At 42.8% G+C, this 21,258-nt stretch overlaps 1 protein-coding gene across 5 annotated transcripts in view; it reads right to left on the reverse strand.

Annotated features, from left to right (window-relative positions):
- TENT4A (terminal nucleotidyltransferase 4A) overlaps positions 1–6,020 on the reverse strand; it is a 54,425-nt gene extending 48,405 nt beyond the window's left edge. For all 5 annotated transcript variants that reach the window (XM_042869867.1, XM_042869865.1, XM_042869866.1 and 2 more), the window contains exon 1: positions 5,167–6,020. In XM_042869867.1, coding sequence (XP_042725801.1) covers positions 5,167–5,993 — 827 coding nt within the window. In that variant the 5' untranslated portion in view covers positions 5,994–6,020. The remainder of the gene's footprint in view (positions 1–5,166) is intronic.
- Between the last annotated feature and the right edge of the window lie 15,238 nt (positions 6,021–21,258).

Here is a 21,258-nt window from a genome sequence, read left to right on the forward strand (position 1 = left end):
TGCTGAAACCTAGGTTTTGTGTAAAAGGAAAAACACAAGTGAAGTCCCAGAGAGTCCTGTACTATTCAGTACCCCTATCTGCAATCTGGAAAAGAAACAGTAAAGCAGAAAAATCTGATACAGAAGATGTCTGCAAATAAGCCAGCTGCAGAACTGTAGGACATTACAACTGCACAATGAACTGTTAGTTGGAATTTGAGACAATCTTCTCAAACTTCCTGTGTCGTGCTTTGTATTTATCCCATCTCTACATAGATGCAATGGAGGATTCAATACAGAGAAACAGATTCTACGAGTAAGAATTCCACAAAAGCATCTGTTCGATGCTCAGTATGCAAAAATAGGAGGTTCAGCACTGGAAACCAAAGAATAAGGTAGAAAGCATCAAGGTACAGGAAAAATGAAATAATTATTACATGAAGGTCTAGTTTGTCTGAATTCCAAAGACGCAGCAGAACTGCAGAGGTGGCAGATGTTTGGAGGCAAGAAACAACTTCAACAGAAGTGATTATAGACTAGAAAGAGGACAACAGTCAGGTGAAAGAAGGAAAGGCAAATTTGGATAAAGTCAGATGCAAAGAGCCCCTGAACTGCCTGGTTAATGCAGACATGACCAGCAGCAACTGCAACTCAAGTGACAGGACAAAAAATGGTTTTTAATCACAACTTCTCTGAGGAATAACGTGACACAAAACACTGTTGATCCCAGAATCTCACATCCATTCAAGATGAATCAAATTCATATATCAAATTCATTACAAATTTAATGCACAGTCTGCAGCAGCCACTGATCACTAAAATAAGCAATTACTCCAGGAAATATCAACACAGCCTCAACTGATATAATCATCTTCTCCCAACATTTGGCACTGGCCTTTAATGGTCTTACCTGGTACAGCTGTTTATCCTTAGGGCTAATTACCATGACTGCCAAAAACCTAGCAAACCTGAAAAGTATAATGAAGCTAACACTAGGATTTAACTGCTCCAAACATTTCTTATTCTCCTTTACACACATGAGCATCTCTTCAGTAAATCCTTCTCACATTATACCACTGCAGTTCAGCCTCTGTCCTGTTTCATCTGCCACTGCTTCCTTTCATTCCACTTCTAAAAACATCAGTCCAACTACACTAGGCATTCATTCACTCTGCAAGGAAAGCTTTTGAGCTTCACCTTAGTCAGCTCAGTTGTCTGTGAAAAGAGCATTGGGCACTCCATTCATGTGACAATCCATCCAGCCTTGAACACTGCTGCATACCAACCTCTAGGCATGAAAACAATAATGCATTCATTATGCATTCTCAAGTGTCTCTCCAGACACTGCGACAAACTCCTGCCCTTCTCCTTGCATGTTACAGTATATACTGCCTAGTTCTGCTCTAATCCTAAAACCAGATGAATCAAGAATCTATCACACATTGCCAGAAATGTCTGCCTCTTCTATCAAAACTTTCACTACAGGTACCCAACTAAAGTTATCTGTAACAGACACCAATGATTTAACACTAGTGTGGATGAAGCACAAAACACCGTGTTGATTATTAGAAGGCGTTACAGCAAGACAGCACTGACTTGAGGTGAGAAAAACACCCTTGGGAATCCCACAAAGCCTTTACCAATGCTGGATACTCCCAAGTGCAGACAGAAAAGCTTCACAGTTTCTTAGGTTTGTATTTCTTCAGCTCAGCCAAAGCACAAGAGCATACACATTTGCGGAAGAGGCTGTTCACATGGCATTCCTACATGTTCAGCATCCAGCCCTGACAGCAACAAAGAGGCAAGAGTTTAGAAACAGAATTAGAGCTATGTTACATCCCAAATACAAAGCATTTTTAATAGTCGAGTTGCATAGCATAAAATTCAGTTCAATTTCTCTGCCAAAGTTAGAATTAGCACAGGTGAAAAAACAAAACCTAATATAGGCTTCATACACAGTAAGAACTCCACACTCCAGCAGCTACAGAAATGAATTTAAGCACAAGGCTTTCACTAGGCAGTGTCCTTCATCTGCTGAAACTGTGGAAACAAGCAGTCTGGAAAAGCATCATCATAACCTCACTTTGCTCAAAGGAACACTTCCTGGGCATCAGCTACCTCAGCCAAAAAGTGCCACCATGTATCCTCCTTCAGCCTCATCAAATGTGGAGGCGTTTATACCCCTGCACTCAGAACATTTGTGTTTCTAACAAGAGACAGTTAAAGACAACTGCTGTGGGGGTGAAATGGATGCACTTTTGCAAGACGCCAGATGCTATGCAAAGCTATGAGTGCAGGCCTAGCACCACTTCAATGCATTATAACACACTCAGTACTCGGACCAGCCCTTGATAAGCCACTTTGTTGTTCCTGCACAGCGCTGTATCGAACCAGCTGATATGTCAGGTATTCAGCACTAACCTCATTCAACATCTACAGGCATTTAATTGCTAAATTAATCACTCACTCCACTGACACACCATAACAAATAAGGCTTTCCTCATCCTCCTCACTATCTTCCAAACATCTGGAAAAAGACAACATAAAAGTCAACCTGGGGCTAGCTAAAGCACAGCTTTCAGATAAACTCTAATCAAGCATGACTATTCTCACACTGTTTTATGAGACTTAATTTCCTTTACAACTCAAAGTCTGGCATGCTGCTGTCAGAAGGCTGTGAAAGCAACAAGTGTGAGTCCACTGGAGAAGAAGGAATGCCATAAGATAAAGCACAAGGTCCATGGGAAAAAATGGCAATGACATGCACTGCTATAGTTCATGTCCAGCTGTGAATGAGAAACTGAAGATCCCACAATACTATTTCAAAGCATGCATGCACTCCACCAAAAGTACCACTGCATCCTAGAGGAGTGCAAGCAAGGCCTAACATTTCCATGCCTCTTTACTAAAGAGAGTACATAACCCTGAGCTACTGCTTATCACTCATTTTTTTTTCTACATGACTTAAATTACATTCTACAACAAACTATATACACAGCAAAGTAAGCCCTACATCACTACCAGGTAACACTGATGCACAGTAGGCGCATAAGAGCACCTAAGATCAAGCCCTCCTTCCTGCCATTTAGATCCAAAGCAGCCTGTAACTGAAGATTGTGGGGATCACATTTTTTTGACTAGACATCAGCATACAGCACTTTTGACACACTGAAGACACTCTGCCAGCAAACACACAGCCACAGTTACAGAAGTGATGCTTCAGAGCTAGGCTGACAGTTCCAGGTAATGCTAGACAGCAAGTAACAAACATAAATGTTCCAGAAGAAACCACTGTAAGGATCTGTTCCCACTGCGATATTTTCACAGTGATACCATTATTTGAACAGCCAAATAGTCCACTAGCCTGCCTTTAGGAAAGTGAAGCTCAATGGCAGTCAGGCATCACTGGAGAAAACAGACACCTAAAGCATCTCTATTAGTGACAATATTTTTGTGTTATTTCTATCACAGAAGTACTTCATGGAAAAATTCTGACACCGGAACTGCTCTGGAATATATGCTAGTCCAACATTCAGTAAGCTTAAGATTTCTTACGTAAGTCCACAGCCTCAACTTCTGTGCTCTCCTCCAACATTAGTTACCTGCTATTCCATGCAAATCTATGGCACTCATAGTTTTGTGAAGCATTACAGGTATTAGATTTGACAAACTGATCATGAGGCAATCTGGAACTATGTGATCACATGCCATAGTTACCTATCATCCCAATCCTCTGCTAGCATCAAGTCTCACTGCTGTAACACAGAACCTTGTCAAGACCAGGAGACAACCCAGGTCCCCCTTTCAAAGATACATAGCCAGCAAATTCACATTAACTCCTCAGCAACTGAGCACCTGTGTTACTCAACTGAACAGATCAAAGGGAGCTTGGCTAAACGATAGAAGACCAAAAGACAAAAAGACAAGGGAAGTGTGCAGTTAGCATAAATTGTGCCAACCCTAATAGCTAGAGAACAGAGAACTTGGATTTGCAAGTTTGCCATAGCTCTGCTCATTGGTCCGCTGTAAGTTGCCTCGCTGACATTAATTTGTCTCACACATACAAATTAAGATGTTAACTAAGCATGCCACTCCGTATTTCTAGAAATACAAAAAAAACTTGGATTATTTTAGAGATACTACTAGAATTTTATACATACAACTTTACTGCCTGCAATGTCATTTTAGGATTAAAAGGAGCAGTCAGATCTTAACCTCTGTCAGGAGAGGCCATGGCTTGCAATAACTAAACTTTAAAAGCATCTTTCAATACTTCAGAACAACTATAAAGCACCCAATATCTGACAGCACCACCCAGAAAAGGAGGACACCAGCCTTAGGTACAGATCTCACTGAAATTTCTCCAGTACACCCTGTTATCTATTTCTTTCTACAGTTATGCAGTGCCTTTACTCCCACATGTGTTCAAGAGCTTTGGATTTTCTAAGTTCAAAGAAAATATTTTCGAAATGCCATGAGAAATCTCCTCCAGTCAATCAATGCAGCAAATACTTTTTTTGTAAGATAACCTTAAATTTAGAAAGCAATGTTATCCTCTGGCTGAGTGAAGTTTGACAGCTGGAAGACATCTCACAGCATGTCCCAGAGGCGTTCTGCTCAAACTCCAGTCCCTTCAATAAAACCATCTTAAAGAACTTCATCTTTCCAACTAGCCAGTTGTATGAGACAGTTGTCACCACAGAAGTGGACAACCTTTAAAGTGTCCTTGCTGTTCAGGAAGCCAAGCTGACACTGGCTGACTCTAAAGACAGAATATTTCCCTCAAAAATATATCATGTCCATATTGACTTTGACACATTTCAGGCAGAGCTGAGCACTTCCCTCCAGATCTATGTTCTTAACACACTCCTGAGCATCCAGCCTGCTCCAGGAAAGGCATTTAAAAATTTGTGTAACCTTTTCCTTTCAGCTCTGCCAAACTGAAGAAAACCCTTCCAAGGTGAGAAGACCTGAAGACCTCTGAAACGCTTCCCCTGCACTTCCACACTTTTGATTTCTGCAGGAGGGCTTCGACACTTCCCTTCTCAGCTCAGCACGACAGGAGGCCCATCCCGCTGCGTCCGCAGGATGTCATCATTCCTTGTCACACACATCGGTGCTCCGAGAGCTCCGTACCCGCACCCCAGCCCACCGCCTTCCCTCCCTCCCCGCCCCCCAGCCACTCACCCCTGCACGCCCGGGCTGTACTTCCTGCTCTTCCAGGGGGTGCCGGGGCTCTGCAGCGCGGGCTGGGGCGGCTGACGCTGCTGGTGCGGGGAGGCGGCGACGGCCACGCCGCGGCTGCCGGAGAGCAGGTAATTCATGCCATAGGTGCTGGCCTTATTCTCTCGTTTCCTGCGGCCCGGGTGGTACTGGTGCTGCTGGGGAGAAGCCGGCGGCGGTGGGTGGGGGTTGCGGGAGAGGTGCGATGCCGGGTGGTGCCCGTGCGCGCCGTTCGCTTTGCCGTTCTCGTGGAAGTTGAAGAACTCCCCGGGCCCGGCACCGCCGCCCGGCAGCCCGGGAGGAGCCAACGCCGCCCGGGGGCCGCAGGAGGAAGAGGAGGAGCCGCCGCCGCCGCCGCACGACCCCGAGGAGGAGAAGCCGGGGCTCTCGGTGCCGGACTCCACCGACGAGCAGGAGGACGAGGAAGACACCGAGGGCGACTTCTGCAGCCGCCGCCCTCCCTCACCGCCGCCGTTCACCGCCGCCGCGGGGCCGGCGGCGGGCACCAGTCCGGTCAGCAGCGCCGGGGGGGACGGCGAGGGCGACGGCGGCGAGGACGAGGAGCAGCGGCCGCCGCCGGGAGCCCCGAGCCGAGCGCAGCCGTGTCCGCGGGGCGGCGAGGCGACGGCGGCGGCCGAGTCCAGCGCCGGGGAGTTGAGGCAGAGGTAGTGCGGAAAGGCGCCGCCGCCGCCGCGGCCCCCCACGCCCTGCGAGGTCTCCCAGATCTGCATCCAGAGCGCATTCGCGGGGCCTTTCTGCTCGGGCTGGATCCAGGCCACGCGGGGATCCATCCACGCCCGCCCGACTCCGACCCTCACGGCCCAGCCAGAGCGCCGCGCCGCCGCCCGCTCACCGCGCAGCCGCTCGCCTCAGCGCGCCGGGCCCGGAGCGGCGCTACGCGCGGGCCGGGAGCAGCGGCATGCGGCCCGGCGAGGCGAGCACCGTACCGGCCCGGCGCTGCCCGGAGCGCTCCCCGCGCCGATCCAATGTGGCGTCCCCCTCGCCAGAGCCAGAACCGGCGCTGCGCATGCCCCGCCGATTTTAAACCTTCACCGCAGCCGGCCGCCCTGGCAACCGCACATGCGTGCTGCGGGCTCTGGGAGGGGGGCCGGGATCCGCTGGGAAGGTGGGGGGGAACAGAAGGACGTTGGTGAGACTGCCGCCTGCACGGTGCGCATGCGTGCCGCGATGGGGGGCTTCGGAAGGGTTCGGAAGCCCTCGGGTGGGAGGAGGGGTTCGGCAGCTGCTGCGCATGCGCGGAGCTGCCCTCCCGTAGCGGGGGGCGATTGGTCGCCGCGTGGAGCCCTGAATGAGGGGAGGCTCGTTGGAAAGCGTGCTGGGCTGCTGAGGTTCCATGGGGAACGAGAAGAGATAGTTCTCGGGAGTTCAGCGTGAATGAACTTTGCGGAGTGAGGGAGGGGGTGAACAGGAGGAGGGAGCAGGACTCATTTTTAAGAAGAGAATATTATCTGCTCAAGTGATACTGTTATCGTGGTGGTTGATACAGCTGCATTCTCTAACTACGCCCTTAAGCTTGAAGGAAACTGACTGGAGGGATGAGAGCCTCACCTTTGTTTTTGGAAGTCAAACAGACAGTCACTTGGGTCTTAAGAAACAGGTCTGTTTTCAGGAAAAAAACATACAAACTACACTTAGAAGCACACGATAAACTAAATAACCAAAACCAAACCACATGGAAGAAGCATTGATCTTGCCTTGTGTAAAAGCACCTTCACCACGATTCCCACCTAATGAAACTACACTGCTCTTCTGCCTCGATAGATTAACCAGGAGTACAGTTACGCACCATAGACTTCAGCTGCTTTGAGTTCACCTTCCCACAGGATTTTGAATAGTTCTGTGCTTTTAATTTAACTTGGAGACGCACTAACAGGACCCTCAGCTTTTCTTATATGTGTACCATAAGAAAGAAACCACGAAGTATATAGTCTCCTTTTATCCTCGAGTACCTCACATTATTGTCTCCACGATGGCCCAAATTTACTAAGAGGGTTCCAGCAATATTTCCCCACACCAGCTCCTGGTTGGGAGTCAGTATAGGTGCTTTGTGGATCCACTCTGAAATACTGAGAAGACCCAGGAGAGAGCAGGCCTTAACCCTTATAGTTCTGTGTGGGTAAAAATCACAACTTCAAGCTGACATGTCCATGCTAAAAATCTCCAGTTCCCGTACAGTTTTGGAAGGGCCAGGCTGTTTCCAAAGGTAGCTACAATCTTCCGAGAAGGGTTTGTTTTTCACTCGTTTTAACTTTTCATATATTTATTATTTCTGATGCTACAGTCATGTTTTGTCGATGGCATCAAGCCAGCAAATACCGTGTTAGTGTAATAATACACACAGAGTGGAAGTTTGGAGCACAGCCTACTCAGAGTTTGTAACTTACTCCACATTTTAAGAATATGAAGAAGAAATAAGTCTCCTCTGAGAAATGGGTAAGGGGTAGTTTGCTACTATGCCAGTTTACTCATGTATCTCACTATGATTCTTTGAAGCTTGCAGCAAGTCAGTGAAATACCTCCACAGAAGAGGAGACATTACATGCTTTCCTTTCGAAGTGTTCAACTTGTGGAGCAAAAAGAGCTAATGGCTTCTTGTGACACAAGGACAAGGGGAATTATCATTGTCTACTGTCAGGTCTTGCTTTCCTGATTCTAATATATCTATTAAAAAAGCTAAATGCATCCTTTTTGTTTCAGATATTTAAAACTATCTTGTATCCATAATGTAATCTTACATATAACAGACAAATCTCAAATAAATACTGTAACGTCTTATTAAGGCAGGAGGAAGAATTGAATGTCTGTCCTGTTATTTGTGTTTCTTCTGATCAAAAAAGGGAGAGCCATCCCATTCTTTCCCCATTTTGGGACACTGAGAATGATTTTGGAACTAAATGCAGATGAACTTAATTGAGCTAGGTTTTTAATTAATATAATTAATTATGTTGTTAATATCTAAATTTACAAGGCAATTGCACTCTGAAAAATAATCTCTCTTGGTATTATGGCCCATAATACATATTAGCCTTCCATCTGTGCATAATAATTTGTCACTTTTCAGCCAAAGTAATTGTTCTTGCTAAAATTCTGCTCAGAGAGATTCAATCAAAATCAGAGCTTGGAACAGAACCTGGTTGTGAATCCAGTGCTAAACATTACAATTGAGGGTCATCTTTTGGATGTTTAGAAGAAGCACAATCACTATAAAATAATCTATGAAATCTACTCATTTACAAAATATTTGGAAGTCCATGTCAAATAATTAATGAGGAGAGGAGGAAAGGGAAGGTAGGAAGGAAATGAGGGGAGAAAACACACACTAGTTTATTGGGTCAATCAAAAGGTTTTAGAGACTATATGAAAAACAGGTAATCAAGGCAAGGATGTTGCTCATTAAAATCAGGCATTCCCTGTAAACGTAGTGAGAATTTCCTTTACAGGGACTGATTTTAAAAAAAATACTGAGAATATCCTAATCTCAGAATGCAGAATGCCTTGCTTGCTGTGGGTAAGTTCAAATGGTCCATTCAGATTATTAACACTGTACTAAAATGCCTCATACTAGCATTGCCTGCCTTATGCCAGTAACACGATGTTCTAGATCTGCTTCAGTTTCTTTAAGGTAATATTTAAAGGGAATAGTCAAAGTCATATGATTAATGACTACAAATATAGTTTCATTACTTCAGAGGCCATTTAATTAATCTGTTATAAATTGTTTTAATCTGGCTGCTTTTCGCAGGAAACAAAACCACAGCTTTCTCTTGGATGACACTTAGATTTCAGTTTTAGCTTCAGCCAAATACGTCTTTGATTTGGCAAATGGACAGTGCTGGAGTATTTGGTAACCTTGTGGTTGATGACTTTCATGTGCTGATGACCACAATTCCAAGTGTGTGAATAGTTCATATGATTTGGTAAGTAATGGCAATTGAGTTGAATATCTCCATGGAACATTCCAGGCAGTATTGCCCAATGCCTGCTATTAATCTGTTTTTAAACACTGAACACTCTGAACTCATTAACACAGATAAAGGCAGGTAGTGTCTCATACCTCTAATATGCCTCAATTTACACCCCTGGAAATGGTAAAATGCTACTATATCATACCCTTGTGATGCAACCTTAATTCCCTTCTCTGAAGCTGGCAGTTGCCACAGGTATGATTCCAACAGGCCAGTGCAGGGGTTGAGAGGTAACCAACAGGTTCTCCAATAGTTCACACTCTCCAGCACCACTCCAGGACATTGGTCATATGACCTTAATTCTGGGCATCCACACTCTTGCTGCAAGGCTCTGACACAATGCATCCTTCACGCTCACTAGCTCTACTCCCCTTCTTCTTAGCCTTTGCAGTATGGATGAAGAACAACCAGGAACAACTTTCAACAGTATTTCTGACCAGATGCATCTGCTGAAGAGACGTACAGTAAAGTCACAGGCCATCCACAGTTTCTAGCTAGATGGGAGCATGAGAAAAAGGCTGTCCTACAAGGAGGTGCATCCTTACCTAACTTGTGACCCTCAGAGTGCTCTAGTCACCAGGAGAAAGTGTTGGGGAGGAGGTAAGGGGGAGATAGTTTCCATAGCTATACTCTATAATCTTGCCATTTTTCTTCAGTAAATACATTTCTGGACATAAGGAACTGAGCTTGTTTAGCTTGGAGAAGAGAAGGCTCCAGGGAGACTTCATTGTGGCCTTCCAATACTTGAAGGGAGCATATAAACGGGAGGGAGGCTGTTCACATGGGTGGATAGTGATAGAACCAGGGGGAATGGTTTTAAACTGAGACAGGAGAGATTAAGGTTAGATATTAGGAGGAAGTTTTTCACACAAAGGGTGGTGACACATTGGAACAGGTTGCCCAAGGAGATTGTGGATGCCCCATCCCTGGAGGCTGGATGTGGCTCTGGGCAGCCTGGTCTGGTGGTTGGCAAACCTGACTATGGCAGGGGTGTTGAAATTAGATGATCTTTGTGGTCCTTTTCAACCCAGGCTCTTTTATGGTTCTATGATTCTATGATTCTATTACACGAGAGAAGATGTACAGTTTTAATTTCTCAGACTGAGCTGATCAATGTTTCTGGTCCTTAGAAGGCATGAGTTCGGGCATTATTTCATTCTATTCTGTCCCCTAGAAACCCAGCTTTTTACCTTCTTCAGAACAGCTTCTTCTTCCCATTAAAGAATGCTTGGCACAAGTAACCCTGAACAAGCTAAAATCATGTCATCTTTTCCTCCTTAAATCTTCCACTTTGTTCAGTCCTTCCTCTCTTGGCTCAATGTCCTTTTCTGATGAATGCTGAGCTTCAGCCAAATTTAGGGTGTTGAGGCACAGTCAGCAGCGAATTAAGCTGCAGAGGCTGAAACAGCTGTCAGCCATGAGCCGTCTCTTCTTCCTACTCTATCTTCCCCCCATCTTACAAAGGAAGGCAGCCATGTGTCAGAGAATCTGAACAGATGATAAATCAACTGGTGAACAGCTGCAGCTTCTAGTCAGGCATGTTCATACACAAGAAAACCCTTTTCTAACTGCCTACATTAAATAGCTGGTGGCAAATGGAGAAAGCGTGGGAGGCAGTTCACAAGCAGTTCAGTTACGCTTGCAATCAGGGTGGCAGCTTGAGGGAGAGAGGTTGCATGAACAGACAGGTTTGATTCTTGCCTCACCGCTGGCGTTTAATGCTGGATGTGTATCAAAACATCTTGGTGGAAGTCCGTATTTGAGAGTTTTTACCATACACACATTGTATAGATTTGCAGTATTACAACAGAAGTGAGAAAAAATGTGTAACTAATATACCCGCTTTATGTTATCGACTCAATATTACATATTAAAATTAATTAATTGTTAAAGCCATATTAATAAGGCTTTAACAAGGATTACTTTCAAAATACTGCTTTATTAGGAAAATTTATCTCCATTTATTACATAGCAGTTACATACCTAACATGAGTTTTTTTTATAGTTTTCTGTGACAAAAATATTTATTTGTTCTGCTCTAAGGATGGCGTATCTAATTTTTTCAACTGTTCTTATACTCTGTTTCATCTCTCTTTCTTGTCTAAAGAAAGTTTGGAGGGATACAGATTATACATGGTTTGTTTTTTAAATTGGAAATTAAGAATTCCTGTCTTTTAAGATTTGTCAAAGGTCTTAAGAGAGAATATGCTGCCAACACTTACTGCTAATTGAAGAGAATTAAATCTTTCAGGCTTTCTTTATTTGGGTGTGGAAATTAAATTCTGATGACAAGCACAGAGAGCATTTTAAGAATGATTTTATGCTTAGAAAATTCTCTGTGAGAAAGATAATAAACAAATGCAGTTAATGTTAGATAGATATAAAGCTCTTGGAAGTATTTTTTCTAAGTGGAATCTGAAGAGTTGTATGAAAGAAGATGGTGTACCTTCATGTCTTGATTAATGGAGAATCCCACAGAGAGTTTCTTTTGTAAGAATAATCTGCCATTACTGAATGACAGAGTGAGAGAACTCCTTAAGGAGACACTATTGAAAGTATATGGCAGCGAATTCTTGGAACTAGTCAGGGTTCCTCTCTTGCTCCTATTTGCATTCTACAAGGACCCAAGATCATCTTTACGCTGTCATTCTCTAGGTTTTCACTTAGAGACAGCTGACAGCTGTGTGGATCCTGGAAAGAGCAAGAGATCCCGCTTCAGACTTTCTGATAGTAAAATAATCTAAAAGTAATGCATTACTGCTAGGAGCAATATTATAGTGCAAATGCTTACATTTAGATGAGTTGGTTTGCTTTAAAAAAAAAAAAAAAAAAAAAAAAAGTGGAAGGATGTACCAGACAATCTATAAGAGAACTGATGTAAAATCTGTTTAGTGGGGATGTGTTCTTGAGCCTTCATCTGCCATGCTAACATGGCACCAAAGAGGGCACCAGCTGCTTCCCTACTAACTCCAGAGGTAACAGTTATGTATAGGAGAATCTCTATGGAAAGAGTTAACAAAACATTATGTGAAAGATGCAGCTCAGTTTTATTAGCTCTCAAGCTAAATCAAAGCCATATTTGATCATGTAAAGGTTTCAAGAAACTAATTGATTTCATGCGGGCAGCTGCCTATTTTTCATTTCTTAACTTTGCCCACTTCATCTATTTAAATAGAAACTGCACCCTTGTAGTGTGCTTCCCTCTCGCTAAGTATGTCTATGTCCTGCATCTCCACCTTCAAAGCTATAATGTTCAACTGTTCTTGGGTCACAGTTAAATCACTATGACATCTCAGGAAGATTTCCAGAAGAGAAACAGCTTGATGCCAGTATAAAAGTGCCGACATGAGCCATATTAACATTGGCCTATGGATAAGTGAGCAAAGAAGAAGAGAAGATCAAAGGAGAGCAAAAATTTTTTGCAAGGTTTTTAAATGACAATAATGTGGAACAGCTGTAGGATTAGATAGGGGCTGATGAGAATGAGGAGAACAAAGGAGATGGTGTGTGCAGATGGAGGTGTTGGCCAGGTGGCCACGCAGGCTCATCTGTCAGCACACACCTTTACCATTTGCTCTTTGAAGGAGCTGAAGTCAAGGCCAGGGATCGGCAAGACAATACTCAGACACTTTTCCTCCGAACTTTCTAACAGCACTCCAGGTTTCTTGCACCAAATTCTTCTAGCTCAATAGTGGAACTAGGTGGCCCCTTTACAGCTTCCTCTGCCTTACTTGATTCATGGTAAACTGCTTTACCATAATTCTTTTCAGTGCATGGACTGTCTGTGGCCAAAGACCATCTAGCAATTTACCAGGTCTTCTCCAGTTTGTCTCCATAGACACAGTCAGTGGAGCAGACATGCTTTTGGGATCCTGAAGGCTGCAGCTGAACAAAATAAACCACAACATCCCAAGGCCCCCTTGTGATGGCAGTGCTTGTATCCTGTCTGTATCATCAGTGAGCATCACAGTTACTTGCAATGGCATTCTCTCCTCCACAGCCATATGAGCTAAATTAAGGAGTCTGTTCATAGTATCAGTGTCCAATCTCAGAAAGCACCAGCTCTACAATAAGCGTGTGAATGAATTGGACTGATGAGCACTGTATGAACAGTACCACATCACTCATTTACTGTGACAAGAGCAGAAAAACCATGAGGTAGGAGAAATAAAATGTCAGTTGAGGATTTCTGGTTGTCTGTGTTGGTGGTGCTTAGACTTAGCAAGGGAACAGCTCCTGTCACTCCATACAGGTCGTGGGTCTGAGCAAATAGAAAGTGCCATTCCTGCTGCCATGTGCCACAGTGAAGCACCTGTAAATTCATAAAGGGCAGCTTTGTTTTTTTCCGTACTTCTAAAACACCATAGGTTCAAAGCATCCAAAAGGATGTAAGCAGCCCCAGATTCCTACTGAGAGGCCATGGGAAGGCCTCAGAAGCCAGCAATAAGCTCTAATAATGACTGTTCTTCTCAGCTGAGTGAAAGTTCTGTCTGCCCTGCAGCCTTAAGCCTGCTTTTGAACAATTTGGCCTCCAGTACAACTCTTAAGAAGAAGCTGCTTATTTGTTTTTCATAGTAGCTGCCAAGGGGATACCCTTTTCTTGCAGAAAATGGTCTGATGTTGGCTGAAGCCATAGAGCAAATAGATCAAACACTCATTCTGCTTACAGAAAGAAAATTTGCTCAGCATTGTTCTTCTTTTGGTGGAGTGGCAATGTACATGAAGATCCTTCTCAGATCTGGAACCAGCAGGTTCATCTGAAGACAAGATAGGTGTGCTGTGTGCTGGCTTGGAACCTGGAGAGGCAGGCTCTCTTCATCACTGGGGTGTAGCTGTTTCCTCATTCCAAGTTGACTGGTGATACCTATGAAGTGCATCTCAGGTGATTTCTCCAAAGGTAGTGATAGGGCTTCCTGACAAAAAAATTTATTAGACAACAGCCAGGATCTAATCTCTTCATGTAATCAGGTGACAGCCACTAACACACTATAACTCTTCAGCTTTGGAGGATTGTGCAAAATTCTCAGAACCCAGCTAAGTCATGACTACCAGTACTGTGGGTTGAGATTTGTGCTGTCTATGAGTCTTGTGTGATGGCAGAAAACACTAATGCATGGACACAAAATGCATGGAATTAATAACTTTTCTGCAGTCTTTGACTCTTACTTGCTCGGTTCATCTAACGTGAGTTAGGAGGAGTTCAATCAGACTGACTACGCAGACAGCTCCACAGAAATGATTCTGAGCATAAAGCCATTCCACAAAGCCATACTGTCCTTTCCAGCTGCACACATATTCTACTTACTGTTTGAAAAGTGTTTTTTTAACAAGTTTGTTGACACTTTTTTAAAAACACTCCTGTTGATTCCTTCTCTTTTTGATGGTCTAGGTCAAGCTGTCCAGTGGCCATCCTTTCTGATAGTAGTTTTCTCATGGGGTGTTTTATCAAGGACTCAGCCAATTCCCATGCAATATATAGTCATCCTCCTGTAGCTCCTTGTTTGTACAGATATATGAGTCCCTCACCACATCTAATAGGGGTTGTCTCTTGGTTGTTCTGATCCTTACCTGTGAGAACAATACACAGTACCAAACTATACTCCATACTACCTGTTGGGATGTCTCAAGAGTGCACTGGAGAAATCCACAGCTGACTTGGCTGTGGAGTGCAGACAACTTCAGAATCATCCCTTGCATTGTTTCTTTTAGGAATGGAGAGAGCAACAATGATGAGGATATGTGTACAACTGCTGTCCTAAGGATGTGGAAGCCACCTTTTTAATCTTTTGCTCTGTATTTCTTACTGCTGCACTCTATTTTCTGCATCTCTGTGGCAAGGGAAATTCTTCCCTGCTCTGAGTGCAGATCTTTCCTGTTGACAACAGTATGATAGTGCATAATGTACACTTAGTCTGTCCATAAGAGTACAATTGCTTGGTGCTGATCTGGAGATAATCCTTTGTTGCTAGTGGTGGCTCAGGCACAGGGCTATCAGACAGGTACAAGTGCTTTTCTAGGCACTTCAGTGTAGTTTGTATCATCTACAGGATAGGCAACACTGCCTCAGCTTTCCACACAGCTGCTAAGAACAATTTATTGTACTTTGCACTGCATGACGTTATTGTTTGTTGGACCTGATTCAAACTATCATGCTCATTTTGGCCACATGGAACCCAGAAAGAATTATGGACAATATGTTTGGGTCTCACAGAAATTACCTCTGCAGTTACCCACAAGAGTGAAGAGATGGTCTGTGATGTCTCAGGGCAAATCTCATCAATCGCCCAGGAAAGTGTCACGTCACATCTGCTATCACAAAATATTTACAGTATACAGTAGGAAATATAAAATCCCTTCTAGATAAAGTAGGACTCTGGCTGAGTGCCCAGCCTTGCTGCCAAACAGCTGGCCTTGCTGCTAGAGCAGAAAGTTGAAAAAGGAAGTATGTTTATCTGGAGGAATGTGCATGAAGGTTAACAGAGGTAAGAGACCTTATTCCCAGAGACCAGAATTACCTGGAGACCCCACTAACATCCATTCCAAATTCTTGTTGGAGAGCCCTTAACAAAATGTTTATTTAAAATGAAAGCTCATTCAAAGGCTACCATTCAAAATGACCATGGAAGCACAAATCCTTGTATGCTCACAGGCTGAAAAATACAGCGTTATGGAAATCAGCTTCTGTGAACAATGAGAGCTGTGCTATGTGTTTTGTATTTTTTTCCCTTTCCAACCCAAGCCATTCCATGATTGATTACTTCCAATATTGAGAAGGCATTTGGGTGGTTCACATAAGTTTGTTTTTATCAGCTAGCCTCTCTCATTTGCATTTCTGTCTGGATGGGAAGGCCAATTTACGCAGCCTGCACGTGCATGTGCCAGTCAGCATCATAGTTATTTTTAAGCACGACTACTTCACTTCCAATAGGTTGACAGAGAAGTGAAATTCCTTGTGTGAACATCAGGCAATCATTATGTCTGTGAAGATGGCTGTGAAGTGTAGATTTTGTGTTTACATCATTGTTTCAGATCACTAAGAAAAATATATTTTGCTAAAAGGAAACCAGCGTGGGGCAAAAATATACAATTAGATTTGTCAAGAAACAGAACATTCAAGATGACCAAGCACAGTGAGTGATTTTCCATATCTGCTATCTAACAGCCCCTCTTGTGATTGGTTCATTAGCTTGTCCATAAATTGACTATTTCTTAACAATCAATCCTATATATGAGCAAAACACTAACCTTTTAAATGAAGCTGTTTAGAGAAAATCTGAGCAAAGAATATCCCTGCAGCTGGGGTGGAACTGCAGGCCTCTTTTGTACGCCCAGTTACCAGCTGCTGGGGAGAACATGAATCTATGGTATGGCTATTGTGTTTAATGTCACCTATGTCTAAGCATAGTTAGTTGGGAGTTCATAGTATGTCTGTGTGTGTGTGACTGTGAGCAAGGGACGTGAACTCAGGTGCTGGTACATAGGTGCCAGCAGTTAGGGAGAGTGGAATCCAAGGGCAGCCACTGGGCAGGTTAAGTGCTTGGGTCCAGCTGCTGCGGGTACACACCTTGTACACAGAAATGTATATATTGCATATATAATGCATGATTTAGTGGAGAGTTGTTAGAGTTACGGTAGTATGGTTAAGTTGTGGTTGGACTCGATGATATTTAAGGTCTTTTCCAACCTGAGTGATTCTATGATTCTGTATTTCCTACTAACAGACCTTCATCCTGAGCAACCAAAATGGGGGAGTAGGATGAGGCTGTTGGTGCTGTTTGTGTTTGCAGGTGAGCTGAGTGTGCCTGTTTACGCTGTCTGAGGTGGCCAGCTATGTGTGTATATATGTGCTACAGTTGGCTGTTTGTGCATGTGCTTACCAGGAACATGAGCTCAGTGCTGCTACTGGTTGGACCTGAGGCTGTGGAGCTGTAGCAACCTTACCTCTGCTGGATTACTGAATTTGGCAACCCCTGGCATATAAAAGTCTTTTATGCTCATGCTTCATCATACATTCATAGATGCTGATCTATTGATACTGATGTTGCATGCAGTTATCCTCTATCCCATGCAGGACTGTACATTTCTTCTTCCTGGTCTGCACAAGGTTTCTGTTTCGCAGTCCTCACGCTTCTCAAGATCTCCCTGACTTGGAGCTCTGCTGTTTGTCATTTCAGCCACTCTCTCATAGGTTGGTTCATCTGCAGATCTGCTGGGAGTCACACTGTTCTTCACCACTCGGGTCATTATTGAAAATACTGAACAATGTGGGAACCATCCAGCAGTTGGATATTGAGCTGGCTACTGTCCGGTGGGCCTGGCTACCCAGCTGACAAAATTAACTGCTTTAGTAAATACTCAGCTTCTAAACAGGAACGGTGGGGAAGGTTTTCACCTCCCCAATGTCGGTGTAGCACAGGAAGCTTATCTGAGTAGTGTTTAAAGCCTCTTTTGTTCCCTGTTCAACTCCAGTGTATGGAGATCAAGGTACCACTTCTGCCAAGCTCCTTGCAGTTACTGACGCATTAAGGCAAAAACAGGAACACACAAAGATGTATGTCTTCCTGGGAGCTGATAAAATGCTCTAAATGGCAGAGCCAAGTCAGGAATAGCTTTTGTCTCTGGCTTTCATCATTGTTATTCCTCATTAATACTCAAAATGAAATTCCACAAAACAGCCTTCCCTTCCAGCCTCTCCAACTCACTCAACCAACTGGGCAGAGCAGGAGCATCACAGACTTTGTTTTCTTCCTTGACACTTCTCATTGCAAAATAAAAAAACTGATAGCATTTAGCATTGAACAACTGACAAAGCCCTCTACTGCTGACATGCTGGGGCTTGTTCTGGGACCTTTTCTTGTCTGCCTTGGTAGTCCACACATGGCAGAAACTCTGACCTAGAGAAGAAGACTGTCCTCACAGGTGCTACTGTGACTTGCAGTATTTACTCTAGGCAGTGCTTACTGGGAACTGGGAGCTGTGGTGCAATAGGTAGCCAGTTAATCCACATCTGTGCGCTGCCCTGATAAAGAAACTCAGAAGAGTATTTAACTGGATTTCACATTTAACTGAAATTAGATAATGCAGCTTATGTTTCAAGTTAGCACTGTATCAACACAGGCACCACATGCTGGAAGATGACATTATTGCTTGATGGAAAATAAAAAACAGTTTGTAATCTGCACTGTTTCTCTCTCTTTTTTCTTTTTCTTTTTTTTAAATCTCTTTTGGTATGTATATGAAATAAAAACATTCAGGAAAATTAGCAGGATTAATGCTGTGGTACACAGACTTCATATTACCTACAGACTATCGGCTGCTCTGCATGCTCCGAAGCCCAGCTATCCTCTTCAGACAGAGGGTGGTGACGCACTGGAACAGGTTGCCCAAGGAGGCTGTGGATGCTCCATCCCTGGAGGCATTCAAGGCCAGGCTGGATGTGGCTCTGGGCAGCCTGGTCTGCTGGTTGGCGACCCTGCACATAGCAGAGGGTTGAAACTTGATGATCGTTGTGGTCCTTTTCAACCCAGGCCATTCTATGATTATGATACAGGAGCAAATAAGATTACACTTTGCAAATGACTTGTCTACACTGAACAAGAAGTGAACGTTATTGTGGTGGCAATTCATCTAGTGTGAAGAAGGAAAGAAAGTACAACTACTTCACTTTTATGGACTTCTGCTAATAATCCTTTTAAAAGTAATTAATCAAGATTTAAAATGTCTCCCTTCCAAAATATTGTGCAACAGTTTCAGTTTAAGAAAACTGCTGAATGCAATCAACTTTTGCCCACAAGTGCAATACAATTATTTTATTGCACAATTTTATTTTTAAAAACTTGCATAAACTCTTGTTTCATCAGGAGCAAATAGCTATGAAGAAAAGCTGAGAGCAGCAGGAATTTGGGTTTCCTTTCAGAGCCACCACCATACCAGTGTAAGTCCTGGCTCCACATGGCATCCAGTTCTTGCTCACCTGTAGTAAACTAAATTTTGGTGGTGGGAAGCACTGCTATATGCAACTATAGAACATCAGTTACATACTTTGTTTTATATAAGTTTACCTTTATATAGAAATTTGTCTTGTGATTTCTACATGGTTTGTTTTTTTTTTAGTTTTGTTTTTCTTTTGAATGTATATGGTCCAGTTCACATAGCAGTTATTTCAATACAACTTTACTACTACCACAGTTCTCAAGATCTTATTTGGGACAATGAACTCACAGGTACAAAAGTCTTGGCCACCCTCCACAAGTTAGAACAAGGACTGCTAACAGTAAAGTAATCAAGCCAGATGCCACAAACTGTTTTTATGAGTAGGGATCTTCTCTGGGAAAGATGCAGGTAATGTGAGTAGAGATGTCTGTTAGAGATTATGATAGCTATTTACTACCTCACAGAGAGCATACACATTTCCTCCTGGAAACAGCAAACCAGAATTCATTTTTACACTGTTTTCTTTCAAGAAAGACCTCTCAATATCATATTTTCCTGCAAATAGACAAATTCTGGCAAAGATCCTGAAATGGGAGGAGAGTACAAATGAAGTATTACAAACAAAAAAGGAGCAGCATTCAAATAAAAGGTCTAGAATTTGCCCAGAATGATTGTATAATTTTCACCAGTGGTGGTCACCTTGCTGTATTGTATGGTATGTGAGAACAAACTGCCTCAACTACAGTTCTGTACTTCAGTTGTGGCAGGTTGCAGCAGTGTAATTAGAACATTAAAAAAGCAGAAGATTGTTCTTTGTTTACATTTTGATTTTAATATTCCAGTTAACTAGAACACCAGTAATCTCCTCGGAGGACCATGTGTCTCAGATCTCTACTCTGCTACAGGCAAACCATAAAAGCTAAACTTTTAATCAATATAAATATTTAGCAGCATAGAATCAGAGCAAAATTGATGCATCAGTAGAAATTTCCTGCGAACTACAATAGAAGACTACCACCTATAAATAGTTACACATCTCTTGAATCTTCACCTTTTCATTAGAGGGAGTAAACAAGGAGGGATTACAGATTAAGTTGCTGTAGCCAAGTCATTTTTTATTGGCTGTTTGTTACTGTTTGTAAAAAAGCATTAGTGCTTTTTTAACTAAACCCAAAAATACAAATATTAGTTCACTGTAAACCACGCAAGTACTTAAACACTTAGATTACATGTTGATGCATTTTGCTCTTCTAAAAGGGATACTGATAGCTGGAATTTTTGGATACCCATATTTAAGAACTGCCACAAGGATGCAATAGGGCTTACAATAATATAAAATGAATAAAATATATCAGAGCAAGAACTAATATTGATAAAACAAGAAACAAGCCCTATGATTTTCCATTTTTTTTTTAAATATAAAATAATTTAGCTCACTATCAATAAGAAAAGGCTTTTTTTTTTAAAAAAAAAAACAAACTACATAGTAAGCAAAATCTACAGAATATTAAAAAGAATCATTTATCCCTAATAAATAATGCCCTCTAAAATAATATTGAGCAGAAAACACATGTTGAGTATTATTTGAGATGGCTATGAAATTTGAGAGGTAGATGTTTAAAATCAATCAGTTACTTGGGAAAGGCACTGCTATGGCTATCAATGTAAACAGCATTAGGTTTTATCTCTGTTTTGTTCATATCTGCACAGGAGTGCAGAGGAGATGAAGAACATCTCTCATCTCACAGTATCTGTATTCATTTAATGTCTTTGGTCTGCATCTGATCTCCTGAAATGGAGGGCAAAGGGAAGAAAGAATAAGAAAGGCGATCAAATCAATCCCACTGGTGTATGTAGACAAGTAGAAAACTGAACACAGCAGCCAGATTGTACACTGAGGGTGACTGTGTCATAGCACAATCCTCAGATGAGAACACCACAAAACTATAGGCTGAAACTGAAGCATCAGAAATCCTGTACAACAGTTTCCATGATATGAATTCAGATGTCTTGTCTTATGTACTCACGGTGGTGATGTGCCACTGCAAAAGCACTTCTGTTCCTGTTCACCATGCCCACTGAGTTTGGGGTCTTCATTACAAGGAAAAGCAGTAACAAACAGCACTGATACAAAGGC

The sequence above is a fragment of the Lagopus leucura genome, unplaced genomic scaffold, assembly GCF_019238085.1.
Source record: "Lagopus leucura isolate 7727_CA_CO unplaced genomic scaffold, USGS_WTPT01 Super-Scaffold_100002, whole genome shotgun sequence".
Classification (NCBI taxonomy): domain Eukaryota; kingdom Metazoa; phylum Chordata; class Aves; order Galliformes; family Phasianidae; genus Lagopus; species Lagopus leucura.